Below are 23,535 nucleotides of genomic sequence, written 5' to 3'. Positions count from 1 at the left end.
GCTTCTACTGTACTTTATGGCCAGTGAGGGTGCTCTTTGCACTAAAGGTTTGATCACAGTAATACAGAAAGGGTAATGTTCCATTTCCTGTGGGACTGTTTGATGCTGATATTATAACATATGATTTTAGTCCTGCTATGCTCACCTACACTAACATTGCAATCAGCGCAATGGACACGAGTCAGATACCATCTTATTACAATCAGCACAAGTGGCACCGATTTTTGTATTTATACACTGATGGTAAAGGTCACTTCAAGTCAGTCTCACAGAGATTAAAATATCTTGAGCCTGGTGTGCGATGTGAGGGGATTTTGGTTTTGACATTCCAATGAACATCCCATGTCCAAAAGCTATATTGCAAACTGAAATGAGTTGACTGTTCACAGCTCACTAGGTGTTGGTGCTGAATAGAGAGAAAGATGAGTCCTAGACATATTAATGTCACGGGCGATGTCAGCTGTCTGCTAAAGGAAAAGTGATATTGTACGTTTGTAGCTGATAAAACTGGAAGCCCTTCCAGAACTCTGTCATTAATGTGTCACTTTTTACCCAATTCCTTCTCTATTCGTAAATGATTTTCACCAGATTTTAAATGGCTACCGGGGACACATCATTTTATCAGTATTGTTCCTTTAAAGTGTACCACACATCGATGATCGCATACTGTGCACTAGCCTCATTCAACCCCCTGCCTCTGCTCAGCCCTATTATGTCTGTCTAATTCGCTTGTAGTGGGCTGATAAGTGGTAAATTCCCCTACAGAGGTCTGCTCGATGATGGATAGAGTGATCCTATGTTGTGCTGCTGTATAATATAGACTCAATAAATGGGTCCATAATCAGACCTCTGCAGTAAAAACTGATTAATTGGAGGCAGACAGTGAGTGAGTGAGTTTGAAACTGATATCAGTCTTAGTGACACTGAGAAAAGCTAGATGACATGCTGGGAAAGACGTATTTGAATCACGAACATTGCTCCCTGTGAAGCATCTCTGAAGCATTCTCATACACAACCTGCAAATATATTTGTATGCATTGGTTTCAGAGTAGCTGAGACTGTGTCTGAGTGTGAGTGTGTTTGCGAATCTGTGTTTGTGCAGTGGTGTATGCTAAGTGGTTGTGTGGACTGCTTTGAATGTTGTTTTTGAATAGTCCGTTGCTGTCAGCTGAGTCGGTATTCAGTTGAGGATATGGTTCTTTGGTATTGATCCTGGGTTAGATGATTGATTCCACAGGGGATGATGTGACAGGTTTGGCCCTCTGGCTTGCTGTCAACATGCTCAGAGTCACACAAGCGATCAAAGTGAAAGCAAAGGCAGTGTAGGGGCATGATGGGGAGGAAAACAGAAAGTGTGATACAGAGAAAAAGAGCTAACTTTTTGAGGGACAAAATACTGTCGATTGTGCCATGCAAAGTTCTCTAATTACTGCCATGTTTTCTAAACTGCAAATGTCTGTTTAGCTGGACGACGTTGAAATGGACCTAGGCAGAGGCAGTGGAGAGGCTAGTTAAAAGGAAAGGTTGAGGAAGAGATTTTTCAAGGAGCAGGGCAGAAAAAGGAGCATTTAATAAGCTGACTAGAAAGAAAGGATAGAGGGTGACATGATTATTGCTAAAGGATGGTCAGGCAGAGAAGGATAGCTAAAGAATGGTAAAGATGGATGACAGAGGAATAGGGAGGAGATATGGCTTGTTGGAAAAAAAGAGTTAAGCGCACCATTGAATGGTAGTGTCAAGAGGAGAAAAAAATGGGATTAGGAGAGTATAAAAATGAAAAAAAGAGTTAGTGAGACCAGTAACTTCACTCGCGTTGCTATTAAACAGTCCAGAAATGATTAAAGTTTAAGCCCAGCTCACAATCAATATATCAGCAAATCTGCAAACTGTTGGTCAGTGATACCTTTTTCCTCTGCTGCTTTCTTTTCCTCCATATTTTGGCACAACGCTTTCATTTATTCTGTCATTTATACACTGGCCCTTTCCATCTCGATCCCTGCCTCACCAAATGAGACCTGACACTCAGTCTAATTGAGATGCATTTTAGCATTGGGATGCTAATAAGGAGGCTTGTATGCTAGTGTGCCATTTATCCAGGACGCTGAAATATGTAGCTGAGCTGAATTATATATTTATAATACCTAATGGCCTGTGGTGTCCTATCACTGTGCTGCAATACATATTTAATAATCCCAACTGTCTGAGCAAACCTACCTACCTCACTCTCCAGGGAAAAATGTCACACTGCTGACACCACTTCAGTGTAAGAGTGGTCAGATGATGGGAAAGGATGGTGGGTGTGTGAGTGTATGAATGTGACAGGAGATCAGTTCTTGTTCATGTTTGACACTTAGTGGAAATGACCAGTCTGATGAGGTTTATTTTTTATTATTATTATTTTTTTTATAAAACATAAAATCTGGAATGCAAGTATGCTTTAAATTTAGCACAAAAAGAAAGGAAATTTGTGTTTGGTCAATTATTTATTTGCTGTAAAATGTTTCTTGATAATAAGTCTTATACTGTTGTTTATTTTCCCTTAAATGGTCCCACACTGGTAAGAAAAATGCATTTGTGGGTTGAGCAGCAGACCCACCAAACAGGACTCTTGTTTGGTGTTGTTTATTCAGTCGGATGATTGAAGTCTGAAGAAACAATATTGAAAATGTAACAGTTTATTAATTTAACAAACGGGGGACCCCAATAGCACTTGGAAGAAGCATAGATGGTAACAACAGCCTGGCACCTCTCCATCATGCTGGTCACCAGTGCACACTGCAGTGGGATGGTATCCCATTCTTCATCTGTCGCAAGTCAGCCAATGCGCTTGTGTTGGTCACAGAATAAGCTGTTTGGCATTGGCAAGGAAGATTTGGCAAGTTTATCATTGGCACAACCTACATACTCTACTCTGCTGTTCAACCCACAAATGGATTCTTCTTACAAACGTGGGAGCACTTCATGGAAAAAACACAAGCTTTACACAAGTAGAAGAATCATTGTTATAACAGAGAAACAATTGATCAAACATTTCATTACTTTTTGCTCTAAGTCTAGTAGTTTTTAACTACCATACTGAAATACTTAAAATACTTTTATGCACTGTTTTTGTATTCTGCACTTATTCTGCTAAATGCAGAAGTAAAGCATCCAGCAGAGTGCATTATTTATGATGAAGACCAGTCAGATGGTCACATGTATTAATTTTTCTCCAGTCCTAGATCTAGTTGTGCGATTGTGTTCAACTTGCTGATGTTGTCTGTCCATGTGTGCTTAACTCTTTGAATCTATGGGCAGTGTTTGAAGGGATAGGGATTTTTTTTCTCCCACTCAGAAATACTCCTGATTTATTCAGCATACGCTCCTGGGATTAAGGGTCTTGGCAAGCACATAGTGTATCCACACACAAACATGCACAATGCGCACATACCCGTGCTGGCAGACGCGCATAGATAGACATGTGCATCCTGTCATATGGGTTAATCTGGTTTTGAGACAAAATTAAATTTACAAGGCGCATTATGGCTCAGTTTAGTCAAATTATTATGCCATGAGGCAATCGCTGTGACAGATTGAGAGCATCAGCACTGATAAAGGAAAAAAAAACAATGAGAGATCAGGGAGAGCAAAGAGCAGAGGGACAGGGGGATGAGCCTGTCATTTTGTTTGCCCACTCATTTCCCAAAGCTGGTCAAAGTCCTTTATTCCGTCCACTAACCTTCACGTTTTTTCTCAGCCAAACCTTCATTTCTCCAGCTTTCTCCATCTTCTGTCTGCACAGCTTGAAACAAGTTATGTCATTCATATTGTAGTATATATTAAACAGATTAAATTAAGCCCATATATTTGAGTGTAATGGCCATCTGCGAAGAACAGTTACAGCTGGGTGTAAAAATAACCCATAGTGCAAAAACTCAGAAAGCTGTCTGTGCTATGGTGCCTAAAATGATACATTCTTTAATTTTAATGTATCAATCTCTACAAATGGCATGAATCTCATTATATAAATTGCTTGTATTATACTGCCATGCATTATACAGTATTGTTGGCAATGTTCACACCCGTGTCTATATTTCTCCTGCTGTGATTACTTAACGGATGCATGTCAGAGCTTGATGAATATGGAAGACTGATGTACTGTACAGTTATTATCGTCAGGGTTTAATCAGTGCTGAGTGATCTCAGTTGTTCCTACACTCTCTGTCAATCAGCATTAAGGACAGGTCACATTAGGCCTCAGTTATAGCTGAATGTGGTTTCATACTTCTGGTTTCTAAGAGAGGTTTGAGTGACAAAGTTGTCAAGGGACCAAGAAGGATCTGGCTACAACTCTGTCTTATTTAAAAGCAGTAGTGAAAAGATTATATAAGATATACGTAACAGGATTAACCTGCAAGTGAGCCGGTGTTTGAATGCACCAGAAAAAGCTGCGTTTCTTTCATTATCAAAACAGCTGTTTGAGCTTAAATGTTTAAATTTCACAGGCTTACAGCAGCTTAAGGTGTGTGAGTACACTGATTTTTTTAAACCGTTTGCTTGGTGGTCCAGTAATCCCCAATGATTCCATATGCTTTATCTGTAGTTACATAGATATATTAAGACATGCTAACATTAAAAAAACATAATAGTCATATTGCTGTCCTGTCAGGCTGTCTCTAAGCACTGTTCTCAGTTCTGCTTCTTATGAGATGAAGTGTTTGTTTGCAGCATTTCTCTTCTCTTCTCTTCTCTTCTCTTCTCTTCTCCTGTATCATGCTCTAATGCATTATTTTATGCTGCGTTACGTTAAATTAGCTTTTGCTACATCACATTAAGTCTCGTGTCACGGCTTACTTTAAATGCAATGCGATAATGCCCGCAACCAACCAGCGAAGACTGACAGTCAAGCCTGTAGAGAATTAGCAATGTAAACTGGATTTGTAAACTGAAGGAGTGGCCTGCGTGTGGATAAATATGTGTGTTGGGCTTTTTGAGAGCAGGAGCCATCTGCCAAGCCATTTTTGACTGTTGTTATACACGCTGACCCAGAATAGCTGTGGTCATTGTAGAGCCTTGGGTCGATGGTTCAAAAGGTTAATGACAGAGAAAGAGGTAGCTGCTGTCGGTTGGTAATTTGTGAATGAGAGACATGGAAAAAAGGGATGGATGACATTTAATGGAGCAAAATGAAAGGAGTTCAATCATTTTGGGAAATGCCTCTGTCTCAAGGGCTCCCTCTGCCTCATTTATATTCTGATGCTTATTTCTGTGGGATAATCTCAGTGGAAACTGAATGCATACAAGGGCAGGAGAGGGACACACTCTGTGAACACTAATAATTCATTGTGTGAGCATGCGTTACTGTTAACTACAGATGAGAACCTGACAGAGCAGTATTGTATTGTAAATCATTGGGTTTCCACTTTACTGCTAACCTTCCAAATTTCGAAGGTTTCTGGGAGTATTTAAGACTGAATGATCCCTATTGAAGTTGTGGGCTATTGTATAGCATCAGTGATAACTGCAGAAGTGGATGCCATTGAAGATACCATGACAAAGAATTGCAACGTTTGAGTAAATTGGATAAACTATAATATAATCTGAACAAATACAAAGCAGGATTTAAAAACCAAGATCAGATATAGGCTTAGCTCGAGCCAGCAGCTTTGTGATGTATTACTCTCTGATTAGAGGGCACTGGGAATAAATCTGCTCATCAGTCAAAGCAGTGAGGTGGTTGACCACAAGGCTTTCATCTACATTGATCTGTTTTGGTTAAATTGATCAAAATGGTGTAGCAACTAATGCTACCAAGAGAGTAATTGGTCAGTCAATTTTATAGTCACATCGAACATGGAACAGGGGAGGAAGGCAGAGTTGAGTGGTGGCAATTAGTCTGTGACTCATAGAGGGTGACTAAGACAGGTGGAAAGAACGAGAAAAATAACAGACTGTGTGAAATATAGGGATAAATAAATAAAAGCAGCAACCCAAAACAGCACGCAAAGCATTAACTCATGATAATATCTGGTATATGGCATCCTTGTACTTGGTGCAAGTTTTTGTTTTTCAGGTAAACATGACAAAAATGCCCATTTCGTTTTGGACAAATCAGCAAATACCAACATATACTTGGTGTAATAAGGCTTTTTTGCTATAGTGGGATATCTTTATGTGTATATGTTCTGTATAATTGGAGAAAACCCTGAAGAATAGTCATTATATTCAAGAAAACCCCTTTTACTGAGAGATTGTGCACTTTTTCTGGGGTGATTTATATCAACCTCATAGCAGAAATCACAGTAAAAAATTGTAGTTGCAGGCATCTTCACCACTGTGTATCACCATCACTCACTAGTGTGCTTTATCATCTGTAACGTATTGGCCTGTAATTTTGGGAAAGCACTCATTCACACAGTCAAGGCAATCTTAAGCACCTCTTTTTTTTATTCTGTCCTACTAAACCATTTTGAGATAGATTTTTTTTAAAGCTTTTTTAAATCATGCACGTCAAATATATTTTACTAACGCAGTGTATTGAGGCAGTAATTAAAAACAGGGAAGTGTGGACAGACAGGCACAGCATAAATACGCTCAACGGAAATGTACAGCTGTAAATTCGAAATGGGGTTTAAAGACGGAGTAGAAGAAAAGTGATGAAGGGGGGTGGAATACAAATGAAGGATGGAGGGAGAGTGGATGAGAGGAAACACCCATAGTGACACGAGAGAGACATTTAGTCATCACCAAGCGAGAAGACAGTTGGCCGCGTCCCAGCCCCCTATCAGCTCGCAAGATTTACTTGTCGTTGGGCCCCCAAACCTCATTATCGTCGTTTCTATCGCTCTATCTTCCTGCAAGCACAGTACAACAACCAGAGGAGGAAAGAAAAAGAGGATCGAGAGTAGGAGAAGGGAAACTCGGATTTACATGCCTCTTGGAAACTTATACGGCATCTCATTATCATGTGCGATAGTTTATTGTGTTTGACTGTCAAATGAGAAAAATGGAAAAGAGAAAGGATGAGCTGGCTGCTGAGCCATCAAAGCTGCTTTCCGTGTGGTGGCATGCCAGCATGGGTGCTTGTATGCTCTCACGAACTTGGTAATGCGAACACATAACCACCCTTTTACACAGGCACAAAGACATTCAAGCGCGTACACATCAAATAGTGGTGAAGGACCAAACCATACATATAAAGGACAATTCACACTTGGGCACACAGGCAACCATTGGTATTAAATAATGAAAGTCTGAGATTACAGCTAGAATAAATAGAAATTTTGAATTGAATATAGATGAGTACTTGAAGCTGTGCTGGTGTGTGCTTGGAATATGTTGCGTGTCGTGCTGCAGCACCTGTGTGTATGGGTTTGTGTGATGGCTAGAAAAAGGTTAAAATTCATGTCAATGTTTGCTGCAAGACCTTGATTTCCATTTGTTTTTCAGTGTCTGCTGGCGAGACTCTCGTCCACAGCATGGTAGAACTGATTTATTGCATTGTTGCACTGTAGGCTACAACTTGCAACATGCAACTAAATCATACAGGAAACAGGAATGAATAAGCTAGAAAAAAGTTAAAATTCATCTCCGTGTTTGCCGCAAGACCCTGATTTCCATTTGTTTGTCAGTGCCTGTTGGCAAAGTTCTCTTTCACAGCATGGCTGAATTGATTTATTACGTTGTTGGAGTGTAGGCTACAACATGCGACTAAATCATACAGGACACTTGAATGTAAAATAACAGGTGTGTTTTTAAAGTGCAAGCATTGTTGCATTTACCAATGTTAGTTTTAGTCATTGTAGTCTCGCTGATTCAGTACGAAATCAACGTTTTTTTCTCTCTCTTTCTCTTTTGCCTTTTCTTCCTCATTCCTAACATTTTTTTATTTACTTCCACCAGATGGACACAGTTTTTTAGGTAGCAAGTAGTTTGTTTCAAGAAAACCCACCGCTGTTGGTCTGTGGGTTTGGGTTGTCTTATATGCTTTTGTATTGCGTAATCCAAGACTGACTACATGTTGCTGAGATGAGGCATAGCATCTATTACGGAACTCATTGTCCTTCTTGTGTTTGAGGACAGTTCCCATCAGCTTCGGCAATATGTTTAGAGTTGTTGTCATGCAGCAAAATGGATTTGGGAGCAGTTAAACGCATTGTGATAGCTACAAAGATGTAAAGATGTACTTACAGTCCCTAAAGGCTCAGAATTGCACAGTACTGTATTTCTATTGATTAAATGAAATACAGAGCTGGCAACAAGACAGACTGGATGATTGGTTTATAATTAATTGATTACAAACAGTAGTGACAGAGCTACAGAAGTGGAAGTGGAATAAACTGAATTAAGACACTTTGCATTAGAAACTGTATTATGGTAGAAAAGTACTCTAAGACCAATGATAATAGAAGATAGTCGTAGTCATAGACTCTTGAGGCCTTTGGGGGGTTTTTTTGCCAAGAAACTTTATCCACTAAAAATATCAGGTAGCTTAAATAAAACTTAGAAGAAAGACAGGAATGTTCCATGATATTTGATTGACTGAGACAGGACTCTTCCAGACACTCTAAACCAAGGCACAATGTACATTCCAAATTCCTTTAATTTTAAATATGTTTATATTGTCTAGGCTTTTGCCCCCTGGTAGGGTCTCCCATGGCAAATTGGCCCTGGGTGAGGGACCAGACAAAGAGCGATTCATAAGACCCTTATGAAAAGGACACCGAGGGAACAGTTTACCCTGCCCGGGATAGGGTTACCGGGGCCCCGCCCTTGAGCCAGGCCCGGGGAGGGTGCCCGAGGGCGAGCGTCTGGTGGCCGGGCCTTAGTCCATGGGGCCCGGCCGGGCACAGCCCGAAGAGGAGACATGGGCCCATCCTCCCGCAGGCCCACCACCCGCAGGAGGCGCCATAGGGGTCGGGTGCATTGTGTGCCGGGTGGCGGCCAGGAGCGGAGGCCCTGGAGGACTGACCCCCGGCTGCCAAGACTGGCAATAGGGACATGGAATGTCACCTCTCTGGTGGGGAAGGAGCCTGAGTTAGTGCGTGAGGTTGAGAGGTACCGGCTAGATATAGTCGGGCTCACCTCTACACATGGCTTGGGCTCTGGAACCAGTCTCCTGGAGAGGGGCTGGACTCTGTCTCAGTCTGGAGTTGCCCCTGGTGAGAGGCGGCGGGCTGGGGTGGGTATCCTAATATCCCCTCGGCTTGCTGCCGGTACGTTGGGGTTTTTCCCGGTGGACGAGAGGGTTTGTTCCCTGCGCCTTAGGGTCGGGGAACGGGTCCTGACTGTCATCTGCGCTTATGCGCCGAGTGGCAGTTCAGAGTACCCAGCCTTCTTAGAGTCCCTGGGGGGGGTGCTGGAGGGTGCTCCACCTGGAGACTCTGTTGTCCTGCTGGGAGACTTCAATGCTCACGTGGGTAACGACAGCGAGACCTGGAGGGGCGTGATTGGGAGGAACGGCCTCCCTGATCTGAACCCGAGCGGTGCTCTGTTATTGGACTTCTGTGCTAATCACAGTTTGGCCATAACGAACACCCTGTTCGAACATAAGAGTGTCCATAAGTGCACGTGGCACCAGGACGCTCTAGGCCGTAGGTCGATGATCGATTTTGTAATCGTATCAGCAGATCTGCGACCATATGTTCTGGACACTCGGGTAAAGAGAGGGGCTGAGCTGTCAACTGATCACCACCTGGTGGTGAGTTGGATCAGGTGGCGGGGGAAGACGCTGGACAGACCTGGTGCACCTAAACGCGTAGTGAGGGTGTGCTGGGAACGTCTAGCAGAGGCCCCAGTCCGCGAGATCTTCAACGCACACCTGCGGCAGAACTTCAACAGCATTCCGAGGGAGACTGGGGACATTGAGTCCGAATGGACCATGTTCAGCGTCTCCATTGCCGAAGCTGCTGCATTGAGCTGCGGCCGCAAGGTGGTTGGTGCCTGCCGTGGTGGTAATCCCCGAACCAAATGGTGGACACCAGAGGTGAAGGGAGCCACCAGGCTGAAGAAGGAGTCCTATCGGGCTTGGTTAGCCTGTGGGACTCCGGAGGCAGCCGACAGGTATCGACAGGCCAAGCGGAATGCGGCTCGGGCAGTGGCTGAAGCAAAAACTCGGGTGTGGGAGGAGTTCGGAGAGGCCATGGAAAAAGACTTTCGGACTGCCTCGAAGAGATTCTGGCAAACCGTCAGACGTCTCAGGAGGGGAAAGCGGTGCTCTACCTGCACTGTGTATAGTGCTGGCGGAGCGCTGCTGACGTCGACTGAGAAAATTGTCAGGCGGTGGAAGGAATACTTCGAGGACCTCCTTAATCCCACTGACACGTCTTCCGAGGAGGAAGCAGAGTCTGGGGATGAGGGGAATGACCCGCCAATTTCCGGGGGCGAGGTCACTGAGGCAGTTAAACAACTCCTTGGTGGCAGAGCCCCTGGTGTTGATGAGGTCCGCCCCGAGTTCCTGAAGGCTCTGGACGTTGTAGGGCTGTCCTGGTTGACACGCCTCTGCAATGTTGCGTGGAGATCAGGGGCAGTACCTGTGGATTGGCAGACCGGGGTGGTGGTCCCCATCTTTAAGAAAGGGGACCGGAGGGTGTGTTCCAACTACAGGGGGATCACACTCCTCAGCCTCCCTGGGAAAGTCTATGCCAGGGTGCTGGAAAGGAGAGTTCGTCCGTTAGTCGAACCTCGGATACAGGAGGAACAATGCGGTTTTCGTCCTGGTCGCGGAACACTGGACCAGCTCTTTATCCTCTCCAGGATACTTGAGGGTTCATGGGAGTTTGCCCAACCAGTCTACATGTGTTTTGTGGACTTGGAGAAGGCATTCGACCGTGTCCCTCGGGGTGTCCTGTGGGAGGTGTTGCGGGAGTATGGGGTGTCTGGCCCATTGCTACGGGCCATTCGATCCCTATACAACCGTTGCAAGAGCTTGGTTCGCATTGCCGGCAATAAGTCGGACTCGTTCCTGGTGGGTGATGGGCTCCGCCAGGGCTGCCCTTTGTCTCCGGTTCTGTTCATAATTTTTATGGACAGGATTTCTAGGCGCAGCCAAGTGGCGGAGGGCTTTCGCTTTGGTGGCCTCAGAATCTCATCTCTGATCTTTGCAGATGATGTGGTTCTGTTGGCTTCATCGAGTGAGGGCCTCCAGCTCGCACTGGAACGGTTCGCAGCCGAGTGTGAAGCAGCGGGAATGAGGATCAGCACCTCCAAATCTGAGGCCATGGTTCTCAGCCGGAAAAGGGTGGAGTGCCCACTCCGGGTCGGGGATGAGTTCCTGCCCCAAGTGGAGGAGTTCAAGTATCTCGGGGTCTTGTTCGCGAGTGATGGGAGAAGGGAGCCGGAGATCGACAGACGGATTGGGGCTGCAGCTGCAATAATGCGGACGCTGCACCGGTCCGTCGTGGTGAAGAGGGAGCTGAGTGTAAAAGTGAAGCTCTCAATTTACCGGTCGATCTACGTCCCTACCCTCACCTATGGCCACGAGCTGTGGGTAGTGACCGAAAGAACGAGATCGCGGATACAAGCGGCAGAAATGAGCTTCCTCCGAAGGGTGGCTGGCCTCTCCCTTAGAGATAGGGTGAGAAGTTCGGCCATCCGGGAGGGGCTCAGAGTAGAGCAGCTGCTGCTCCACATCGAAAGGAGCCAGCTGAGGTGGTTCGGGCATCTGACAAGGATGCCCCCTGGGCGCCTCCTGGGTGAGGTGTTCCAGGCATGTCCCACCGGGAGGAGGCCCCGGGGCAGACCCAGGACACGCTGGAGAGATTATATCTCTCGGCTGGCCTGGGAACGCCTTGGTATTCCCCCGGATAAGCTGGAGGAGGTGGCTGGGGAGAGGGAGGTCTGGGCCTCTTTGCTTAGGCTGCTGCCCCCGCGACCCGGCCCCGGACAAAGCGGATGAAGATGGATGGATGGATGGATGGATGTCTATTCTGTAAAATAGTCAGATGTCTATTCATATTAAAGTACAGAATTCACCTGCTTGCTGCTACTACTGCACATTCACCCAATGTATATACTATTATATATATATATAATGTTCTTCCTCTACCCCCCCATTTTTGCACATGTCGAGGAGCGTGTCAGGCTACATTTCACTGTGTGTTATACTTGTATAACTATGCATGTGACAAATAAAGAACCTTGAACCTGAACCTTGATTGTACCACCAATCTGAGCCTCATTAGCATAAAAGGAAGGTTTTGTAGGTATGAAGACAAACGTTTTCCTTCAGGGTCAGAGTGTTAGGTCAGAAACCTAGACAAAGTGTTTTTTTAACAGTAAATAGCCATTATTTTAAATGCCCTGTTAAAGAATGGCCTAGACCTGGAGCTGCACCCCATGGTCACTGATGTTCTTACAAGACTGGAGGCCCCGAGGACCAAAATGTAGTTCAAAGAAGTCTCTGAGAGAGCTGCTGTTCAGACAGAGGCAGCAGATATTAACATTCCTGATGTTATTCCAGGCCAAGCAAGGTAAAAAAGAAATACCTGCAAAGTTAAAGGCACTGCTCTGCATCGGTGATTGAAGACTATCAGGCACACAGTCTGAAGGACCATAACTAAGGCAGCGTGTACTTCATTTATATGCTTGCATTAAAAAGTTCTATACGTGATTTGAAAAGAAAGTAAAATAAAAACAGACAATTGTCACTCACAGATCTATCAAAGGATGTCACAGAAGAGCAAGCTATTATGGTACTCTTATTTATCAGTTTTATGAATTTTAAGATGGGACATAGCTGCTGACTGAAATGGCTCTACATACACGAGCTCAGCATAGGTTTTGCAGATTTTGTTCAGGGTGTATCAAAAAGAACCATCTTATTTCAAAAGGCTATATTTCTTTTCAGCTGGGGGTAAATTTTAAAATACTTGGCTGAATATAAAGTGTTATATACAGAACTTAAGACGTTCACAAGTGCTTAGTAGTAGTAGTAGTTATAGACTGAACTGAACTTAAGAATAGTGATTTTCAGTCTAACTTTTTCACATTTTTGAAGCTTTTCAGCCTGACTTTTACTCCTTTTTTTCTTCTCCTTTTTTCCAGCTTTTGTATTTGCTTTAAACTACACTGAAAATGGACTGTGCAGTGCTTTTATGTTATTATTGGCCACTCAGTTCAATTCAATTCAGTTCAATTCAATACAATTCATTTTTATTTATATAGCGCCAAAACACAACAACAGTCGCCCCTAGGCACTTTATATTGTACAGTATATCCTATAATAATAGATGCAATCCAAGCACTCTACACTAAAAACAACACTTACCACTTTCTCTACATCACATCACATTACATCCAAGACTGTTAACTTGGATTCAACAGTTAACCGAGCATGCATTGCATGTCTTTGGACTTTGAGAGGAAACCAGACAACCCAGACAAACCCCAGGCAACCACAGGGAGAGCATGCAAACTCCAAGATTTGAACCCAGAACCTTTCTCCTGTGTGACAGTATTAATCACTGCACCATCTTTTTTTAGCTACAAGTAGGTTATTTAAACAGAGATAGACTTTATTAGTTACACACTGCTCAAATTCTGGGTAAATTACTGCAGCACAAGGGCCAGGTTAATTAATTATTTAGAACAGAATAAATTACAGATGTATTAGAAAAATTAACAAAAATATATAATGTACAAATAAAAAGCCAGCATACTATACAAAACTACTCAGTGTGCTCTAAGTCGAGTTAGTCACTTCCTTTGTCCTTCACAGCACTGGGTCAGGGTTGGCTTACGCCTCAAAACTTGCTGTGTTGGTTGTGTTTCCATAATGGGACATGTCAAAGTAATGCAACACAGGTTACTCTATGAACGCCTCCCACCTCATCTTCTCGCCATTTCACGTTCTCTCCTGAGAACATGTTTCACCCAAAATATCAACTGGGTTCATTTGTTAGATCAATAAAGCAGCAGGTGGCTTTGGGGTTATTTCACCAGGGAGTAAAGTGCACAGGTCCACTGGTTTAATGTTAGATCCAAGCCAGAAGGCAGATGGATTAATTCCCAAGCCAGATCACACAACCTTTCTGCTATAAAACACAACTCATTGTTTTCGCTGTCTGAAAGGACAAAGATGATGAGTTTCTGCTTTGATGGATTAAACAGATTTAGCAGGGTTGCTAAAATGCAATGCTCACAGAATCTAAACCACCATCCTCCACCTTTCTAAAAGCCAACACAAGCCGTTAGGCCATCCTGTTTCATTTTTTTGACACAAGCTTTTTCTTTTCTTTTTCTTTTAGCCACAAACAGACTGATTTGTAACTGCAAAACTCTGCTCTGCATCTCCAAACCTATATGCAGATTGTCTTAATGCACTCACAAACTGGAAATTATTTGTGCAAATGTTATTCATTTATTCATTAAATGCTTTACACAGCTGCAGATCTCCTTTCAGATTCAAAAATTAAATCTATTTGTTCAGATATTTTTACATATTCACTGATTTAAATATTAAATGTCTTGGCACATTCGAATATAGTGATGCACAGCAACAATACTCTTGGCTGGAGTCTCCTCCCTCCATCTTTGAGTCATTGAGGGCATTCGGTGACGCATGCATTTTCCCTTTTTGATTCCCCTTCCTCTCTTCATGTTTGTGTGATAAAGTGAGTGTTGGGATGAGGATCCACTCAGCAGGCCTATAAGGCTTAGCTCAGTTATTAATGGAACTAACGAGCATCAGCCCAAATGAGCTTTTAATGGGCTCTGTCTACCTGCAGCTACAAAGAGAGGGATGGAGTGGAGGTGGTGGGGGGGCAAAAGGATGGATGCAGAAAAGACAAGAAAGGGTGAGGTCAAAGTATTTAAGCAGAAAAATAGATAGGATCAGTTAATGTTAGATTCCAGTAGGGTGGCAGTTTTCTTAAATACCGGCAATTAATGGTTAAACATTTATTTAACTCTGACTACAAGGTGGTTTGCCTAACTTTTACTGGCTTCAAAAAGTATTAGAGGTGAATTCCTGAAGGATGCCTTCCTTAGAGGAACCTTTCCAGACATTTCTGCTGATGACCTGTGTGGGTCCAGCTTCTATTATGGACAGGCATTTCATTATCACCTTAACTATTGCTTTTTGCCCTTTGTCAGCTGAGATAGGATCAGCCCCCCTCGTGACCCTATGCAGAATAAGCAGTTAATAAAATGGATGGATGGATTTCATTATTAATGGAAATGGTTCTTTTTTCATACCTGTGAAGGGATCATTGGTTTTAGTTCACTTTGGTACACTATCAAATTCAACTTAGGAACTTGAGACTCATTACTTCCTCCTCATAGCTTTTGCATAATAAAAGTTGGGTTGTTTTTTTTTTTTGCTTTTTCAAATTAATTCAGGTAAACTTGCCTCATGACCTCTAAATAATTTTAGGTCTGTCATTCATATGGTGAAGTCAGGCTCAGGCTACAGAACTTCTTCATTTAGGTACTAAATGCCAAGGTTCAGCAACATTGGCTCACAGTGGGAAAATCCCAAATTAAGTTCATTTTCCTGTTGCTTCACCCTTGACAATACAAAGGCTTAATGCTACAGTTGGTCTCTAGGCACTCCACAATAGCAGCTCTGAGAACTTAAAAGAAGTTGAATGTCGACCATATATTTCCATACAAGGTTCTTATCTGCATACCTGTGTGTAGTAAAAGCAAGTTTTCCGAGGCATAGCAATGAATTTTAAGGTGAATCACCTTACTATTTAATTCAGTAAAATCTTTGCAAATTCATTGAAAAGCTGGAATGACATTTTAAAGTCTGTCTTCTATTAGTCTAAAACAGGCTGTGAAGTCTGTAAAGAACATGGTCCAAATCCACAGTAGAATTTCATGTCTTCACACTTTGGCCTTTCTTCTTTCTTTCTGTCAGGTTTCAAGAAAGTTGATCTTTTAGTTTCTGTGTAATCCTGATAGAAAAATGTGGCTGGTTGCTCATGGGAAATAACTGGTTTGATCCTTTAATAGTCAGTACTTGTATTTATCTGTTACAGCATTCTTGGTCCTGCCTTCGGCCTCACCATTAAAACATCAAAAGGCAGAAAATTTGTATTTTCTAGCAGGACAACTACCCACCAAGTTTACTGACAAATTGCATCCTTGAATAATCTTAGACTAATAGATTTCAAGAAAATGTGTTGTTTACTGCTTTGTTAAGTGTAGTAAAAACTTGTTTTATTTATTCACATTTCTTTTTGCTTCACTTTCTACTGCAATACATTGCTACTTTTGTAGTTCCCTATAAATCCCAAAATGACTTTGAACAACTGCCAGAGAAGAGCTGCGAGAGATGTATGATTAGGCACAGATGTGAGTGCATACTGTTATAAGACTAGTGACTGTTTTTAATGCTCTTGCTGCTCAAATGTTGGTAAATTTAATGTGTTTAATTCATTCCATTGTATTTGGAATCAAAGATTTGGATTCGTCAGAAAAATGGGAAAGAGAAAATAATAGTTCGGTGACTGATGTGTTGACTGTATCTAACAAAGCAGTGCACTGAACTGTAAATCGACACTTGATTGATATCACTCCACTGTTCAGTCTGGGGTGAGGTTTGAATTTCTTCTCCATGGTCCAGTGGCATCATTACTCATTGCTGTGTGGCTGCAGCAGTCTCCACAGGTGTTTGATTGGTTTTTCAGAGAGGAATAACACTGAAGTAAATTTTTATGGTCTGTCTTTTGATATATATAAATGTAAACAGTTTAAAACTCCAAAGGACTAAATTTTTAACAATCTTCCTGCCATATCCTGCATTATGCTGATTTTCCTTTATGTTTTCTGTTGCTTTAAACTATCTGTCTTTGGCCACCGTGTTTAGTGTTGTGCTCTTACTTATACTCTTTGCCTTTTGTTCCTACAGAATGCCGTGATGTGTTGTTACCCCTGATGTTGCGGGAGCTGAGTGGGGCACTGGTCACAATGGCTGACGGCCCACACAATGAGAGGACAAACAGTTTGGAGCTCCTCAACAACATCCTCGAAGTCCTCAGCAGGAACAATGTGGTGAGACACAACGCAACCATTTATATAAAACACTGATCTCATCTCTCATTTGTGGAGAGGATTAAGGGTACAGTTAATTTAATCTTTATGCAGCTGGTCTTTTCCCACACTTGTTGTTCTGTGTGACTTCGTATACAGCCAAGTCCCACAGCCACAAGCCATTACAGAGCTTTTTCTGTCCAATCTCTCTACGTTGCCACTCGCTTCCCTGTTTTCTTGTTTCTTTCATTTTGATGATTTCTGTGTAATTGTAGCAAATATGCTGTAGCAATATTTACCCTTCATAACAGCAGTCCCAGTTTCCCACAGATACAATCAAATGTCAGTGGGAAACAAAAATCAGATCCTAATTTCACTCAAGTGACTTGACCTAATCTTTGGAACCATCAATAACTCCAGAGTTTATGTAGAGACAATAAACATATATCGAATGGTGAAAGGTCAGGCAGAAATGTACAATCTTCATTTATAGTAAAGATTGTTTTAGGCCAAGCAGACAGTTCAGCAGAATCTGATGAGACACTGAACCTACGGGGTATCATTTTGTCGGAAAATTCGTCTATCTTACCTCCATCATCTTTGCAGAAATGTGAGTGTAAAAATGATCCAGTCCACAGATTAGATGAAATTTCCTTTGTCTCTTTTTACTGGATCTCCTCGCTAATTGGATAAATTGAAACTAGCCCGGAGCTCTGTTTCATCCCAGTTGAATCTACAGAAAAACCATAAGCTGTTTTGTCTCCAGCCATCCTCTCATGTAATGAAGCTAGCCTTGACTAGGGATGGGTATCGTTTAGGTTTTATCCGATACCGGTGCCAAATCGGTACTTTTGAAACGGTGCCGGTGCTTAAACGGTGCTCAAACCGGTGCTTAAAGAATGGAGAACACAAAATTGGTCCAAAAACCTCTCATGTTCAGCTGTTTTTTGTAAAAAGATAACAATGTTAGCCTTTTCTGCAGCTATGGGGCATATATGGTATCACTCTTGGCTGGAAGCAGTGCTTAAACAATGGAAAAAACACAAACTTTGTCCAAAAACCTCTCATGTTCAGCTGTTTCCCTCTTTTTCTTTGGTCATTTTAGCCTTTTTGGCCAGGGTGAAGGGAGTATCTGCCATCAAACAAGAAGACAGCCGCATGTAGCTATGATGATGTTTGCTAGTTCACCTTACATGCATTAATGTAATAACGTGGTTAGCCTACTCAACGTAAATTACACGAACAACATTAAGCTACTCACGCAGAGAAGAACGGCTGCTGCTGCCATCATCATTTCTGCTACACTGGCAGGGCTAGGAGGCAGGACTCTCCTCTTCGTGTTTTTGGGTATGTTGCTAACTCCGGGTCCGATAACAGGCACCACACCGCAGTAGATGCGCTCGGTGTGAGGTCTCGCAGCAAGCTATCAAATACAGCGCATTTCTTGGTTTTTGAAAAAAAAAACGCTATGCGTCGCCAGGTGTTTCATCGGATTTGAGGTGTTACCTCCTTTGACAGTATCAGCTTAAAGCACTTGTTGCAGGCTGCTGAGTTTGCATCTTTTGCTGTGAAGTACAGCCAGACTGTTGACCGCTTCACTTTGGGCATTTTTAATCTGTAGCTCTGCATAAAAGAACGTACGTACCTAGCCCCGCCTACTATCCTCGGAAACGTAAAATGATTGGCTAGAAGTGTATCACAGCTCAGGAAAAAAAAGCACCGAAATAAAGCACCGAAATGTGCGCTGCTTTTCGGTCTGGTTACTACCGTTTATGTCAGAATCGGTGCCATCATGGCACCGGACACCGGTACCCATCCCTAGCCTTGACCAATTAGAATTTATTTGATTTTGGTTCGCACGTGTTGCTGCATGTTTGTATGTTGAAACAAAATGCAGTTAGCTCTTTAGTTTAACACTTAATACTGTATAAACACGCAGACGCACACACACATACATAAATGTAAAACAAATAGATCACCAGCATCTAGCTCAAGGCTTTTTAATTGCTTCTGCAAGTTGTTGACAGCATGCCGAGTCTTTGAAGTGAAGGTATGCCTTTTTTGGCTCTATTTATTTGGATGAGCTAATGAAGCATGTGCCAGTGGAAGACAGATAGTGAGAGAAGAGAGCAAGTTAATGAATGAAGTGGAGTGGAGTGAATTTGATGAGATGAATTTGCGGTGGTTGAGATATGAAAACAAATGCAGGTGGTGACAGAGTGTTGAAAGGACATCACAAGTTGAAATTCGGTCTTGTCTGGATCACAAAACCAGTGACGCACAGCCTCATAGCGTTTTTCCATCAAACTACACAAGGACAAAAAAGTTTGCTATAGAATGACGTTATTGTTTGAGGCTGAGCACTGTTTATGGGCATGCAGAGAGGCTGAACAAACAATATGAAAACAGAGGATTAACAACTAAACACACAGTGATTTCATAGATAATGTGTCAACCGTGTTTTACAATGAAAAAATAGTCATGGGAGACAGAAAACAGGTGCAAGATCTAAGAAAAACAACAGAAGTAGAGGAGGAAGAGGTGATAGGAGATGAGTTTTGCCTCCTCTCTACTTTTCTGCTCCTTGTCTCCTTTGTTTTTCACCCTTCTGTCTTCCTCGCTCTGGGTGGTACCTGATTAAATTGTCACACAACAGATGTCTTCGAACCAAAGAGAGGGGGAGAAATACAGGTTGAGGAGTGGAGATAGAAGAGAAGATGTCACTATAGACATATGCTCATATCTCTGGAAGAGTTTGCATTGAATGTATTCACAAGTAACTTTTGTATATGATAATGTTGCTTTTTTCTGTTCTATAACGGCAAATCAGTGTTTTCAGTTTATATCTAGTTGCTCGGGGAGAAGATAAACCAGCTGGCTACAGTTGGAGATAAACAGAAATGAAACTTTAGAAGAAGAAAGGAGCATTTGTGACTCTCATCTTTCAGCTTCCTGTTCTGAGAAACCCTTTCCAGGGGACCAAAATACCTACAGTGAGCTAAAAAGATTTAAGCTTATTTAGGATCCACAGCTGTGCCTCAGTTTTACTATATGAGTGTGTGTGAGGTAGATGGAAATAGTATGCAAGATGACATACACACATTTAGACAGTTGTTTATTTTGTCTATGTCCTCTGGCTGTGAGTCAGCGCATTTCATGTGATACAATCATATCTACCTGATTCTCATCAGACCCTGCTGCCATCAGGCCATTGCACATGCACACAGCTGCACTGATAAAACTTTGAAGCTGACTTATTTAATTTTTTTACCTTCCTCTGTTATTTTTGTACCCTCCCTCTGTTATTTTTGTACCCTCCCTCTTCTTTTCATGCATTGCTGAACGCCTCATACAGGAATATACACACAAAATAAACACACACGTACACAAACAAACTGACACACACACTGGGACTAACAAGGGCTTAAAAACACACACACACACAGATGCACCCTGCAGTATTAGTACTAAGGTGTGTCTGAATGTAGCCGATGCTTCATTGGTGAGTTACTACCCCCAGGCAAGTCTGAGTCAGCGTCCATTGACCGCCTTTACTGTGGCAGAGTGTGCTTGTGTGTGTCCCTGTTTTTCTTTTTTCCCTGTGCACATGCACTGGATCCATAATGAGATTAGATATTTTACATATACATATATGCTTTCAAGAGATGCCTTTTTCCTGTTTGGTATGCATTTCTCTTAACTTGCAGTCTGAAGGTTTTTTTTCTGTACACAGTAATAGATGGGCATAGTTTCACTCTCCCATAAGCAAGCTTATGGGAGAATCTGGAAAGTACAGCAAGCTATACACGCATACACGCATACACACACACACACACACACACACACACACACACACACACACACACACACACACACACACACACGTGAACTAGTGAATGAGACTTAGCAAATGTCATTCGACTCCAGCTGCTTGTGTCAAGAACGTCTGTCAATCAACACAACCGCGCCCCTAACTCAATTATCCAGGTGGATGAGTTTTTAAAAAATGACCCCACTCAGAGTTGGTGTAAAGGAGGAAATATCCATAGAGGCCCAAACTGATTTTTTTATGTTTTTTTCAGGCTGTAAATATTCTTTTTAATGCTGCAAAGTTTGACTGGGAGTCTAGAGAAACCCTCGAGTTGCACTGCAGTTTTTGCTACTTCATTTTTTTTTGCACTCATCATTAAAAATCACCCTCCAGAATGTATATATTTCATGAAGTGTATATAAAGTAAAATGTACACTGAGAGTTGAATAATTTGTGCTATCTGAAGTGCTTTTATGATAATATGTATAGATGTATAGATGTAAGGCTGTGTTTAAGTTAAGTAATATTATTTTTCAAGGTCAGAAATGACCCTGCAAGTCCAGCTGCAGTTAGTCCACTGAATAAAATAGGAACAAGACCAATTAAAGGAGAGCTGACATTACTGTGACACTTTGAATCGAGTCAGTTTAATATTTAGGCTTTGAGCTTTTTGTTCTTTAAACCTGCAGACTTTCTCTAAGGTTTAAACAGGCATCTGACCTGAACAGGTCTGGGCACAGAGATCAACTCTTAAAAACATTTTATCCCCTTTGTTTAATTCTGGAAGGATAAAAGAAAAAGAAACATGGCAGGGGAGTGGCTTCAAAGGGAATGGAAATATAGGAATAGGAAAGTAGGTCTGCACTGAAAAAGTCTACATTCACGTGTCAAAAATCCTTTTGCAGTTCATTCATCTACACTGAGGATGATTAAGTAAATGTCCTGGTGAGGCATTTCAGAAAAGTTAAAAGACTTTAAACTTTTATATTCAGAAAACATTTTTTCTCTTTCTTCAAGTGTTTGGTCCACCGTGCATTCAGAACCATAGCCATGATTTGTACTCTGCAATTCTGGCTGTTTTCACGCTCAGCATAGTTAATTCAAGGGCAGAACATCTACACAGATAAAATGCTCAAGTAATCTTAAGTTTTGTAAAGAGAAGAAGTTCTGGGGTATCCCCACAAGTAGTACTAAAGTTATGCCTGAGTGAATAATGTTTGAAAAGGGCAGGAGCTGCTCTGCATCTGTCTGTGTATCTATTTTTTTTCTTTTGATCTGAGAAAATCTAACAATCTCCTGTGTATCTCTGTGTTTTTCTCCATATCCCTCTCTCTGTGCTTCTCTTTCCCCTCCACCATACACCTATACTCTGACTTGCTATCAGGGGGACACCTTCCAACATATCCAAGACATTGTAGTATCTCTGCTACGGGTCATCAACCAGACAGTCATCACCATGGGTCGAGAGCACGCTCTGATTGTAAGTACTTTACAAGTAGGACATATGGTGGACTCTTTAAAACCTTCTGTCTTGCGTCCTTGACATATTTTCCCTGCTGATACCATGTTTATCAAAAAGGATTTGCAAGAAAGCACCTTAATTTACTCCGCTATGGTATTCAGTTTGTTTTTGAAACACAAAATGTGTTGACAGCAGAGTATTTTGTTTAAAATACACAATTTTATTGCACATACAAGAGGGATCGTGAGGGCTCACACACTGTCATGGGAAAGCTTAAGAAAATGCAGGGACAGAGCATTTTGCGCATAAACTGGTTAATTACTAAGTGTAGTATCATCCAGGATTGTATTTGGTGGCAACTGTACAGCCATAAGCAGTTGAAGGACGCCCTTGTGAGATCAGTTGTTAAGCTCTAAACTGCTGTGAACAAAGCAGGTTGTGAATGCTCTGTGTGTGTGTGTCTGTGTGTACAAAATTAATGTCCAGATGAATGCTGTTTGCAAAAATTTCTGTTTATCTACCAGTTGTGCTATGCTTTTACAAATATATTGTTTCCCTTTGGGAAAAAAATCTTCAAAAACTCATCACCCTTAGTGACTCATTTTGTATATTTTGTTAACCTAAATTTAAAGTTTAGCACTAATATTTGTTGATTAGGAGGGCAAGTGTGGCCTGAATGCTACAGAACACCTATATAGATATTGAAATGATTGTCTGATATATTTTACATGATTAAGTTGAAGTGTGCTGTTGGTATTAAGAAAGAGATTGAACCTTTTCAGGTTTTTTTTAATTAATTTTTCTGGTTATCTTCCTGTTCTCTAAAGCTTCACATTGTGTTGTACCAACACAGCACTCACCTGCACAATTTGTGCAATGGTAAATTTTGAAAAACAACAATTCATTGGTGCCTACTGTATACATTGTATATTGATACTCAACATTTAAACAGGCCAGTCATTAAAATGGATTGACAGGTCTGTTCTTAGTTTGCACTGGTTCACAAATGTATTGAGTGTTTACTGTGTGAGAGAGGAGTCAGTTGTTTGTATTTCAGTGAGTATGCTGTATGTGTAAACTGATGCCCGCTTGTCAATGCCACTAAGTGCATGCGTTCGAATGCACACGTGTGTAAAGATCCTTGAAACACAATTGAGACTGCAGCAAAACACTTCCATTTTGGATGATAATAAAGGAGAGAATCGATTACTCTGTCACTCAGGGTTGACAGAAATTTTAATTATCTGACAAAGGCTGTCAGTCTTCAATCAGCTGTGTATCACATTGTCTGTTAATGTTTTCTTAA

The 23,535-nt window shown here is 41.9% G+C and overlaps 1 protein-coding gene across 3 annotated transcripts in view; it reads left to right on the top strand.

Moving 5' to 3' along the window:
• The window catches only part of dock2 (dedicator of cytokinesis 2), a 97,382-nt gene that overhangs the window by 26,094 nt on the left and 47,753 nt on the right, over positions 1-23,535 (top strand). For all 3 annotated transcript variants that reach the window (XM_086314775.1, XM_086314792.1, XM_086314781.1), the window contains exons 25-26: positions 16,835-16,977; positions 22,152-22,247. In XM_086314775.1, coding sequence (XP_086170901.1) covers positions 16,835-16,977; positions 22,152-22,247 — 239 coding nt within the window. The remainder of the gene's footprint in view (positions 1-16,834; positions 16,978-22,151; positions 22,248-23,535) is intronic.

The sequence above is a fragment of the Aulonocara sp. 'chitande type north' Nkhata Bay genome, linkage group LG2 (genome assembly GCF_057382095.1).
Source record: "Aulonocara sp. 'chitande type north' Nkhata Bay isolate Kocher_YH1m ecotype deep benthic linkage group LG2, A_spYH_male_GT1.1, whole genome shotgun sequence".
Classification (NCBI taxonomy): Eukaryota; Metazoa; Chordata; class Actinopteri; order Cichliformes; family Cichlidae; genus Aulonocara; species Aulonocara sp. 'chitande type north' Nkhata Bay.
This window is presented reverse-complemented; position numbering and strand designations above follow the sequence as displayed.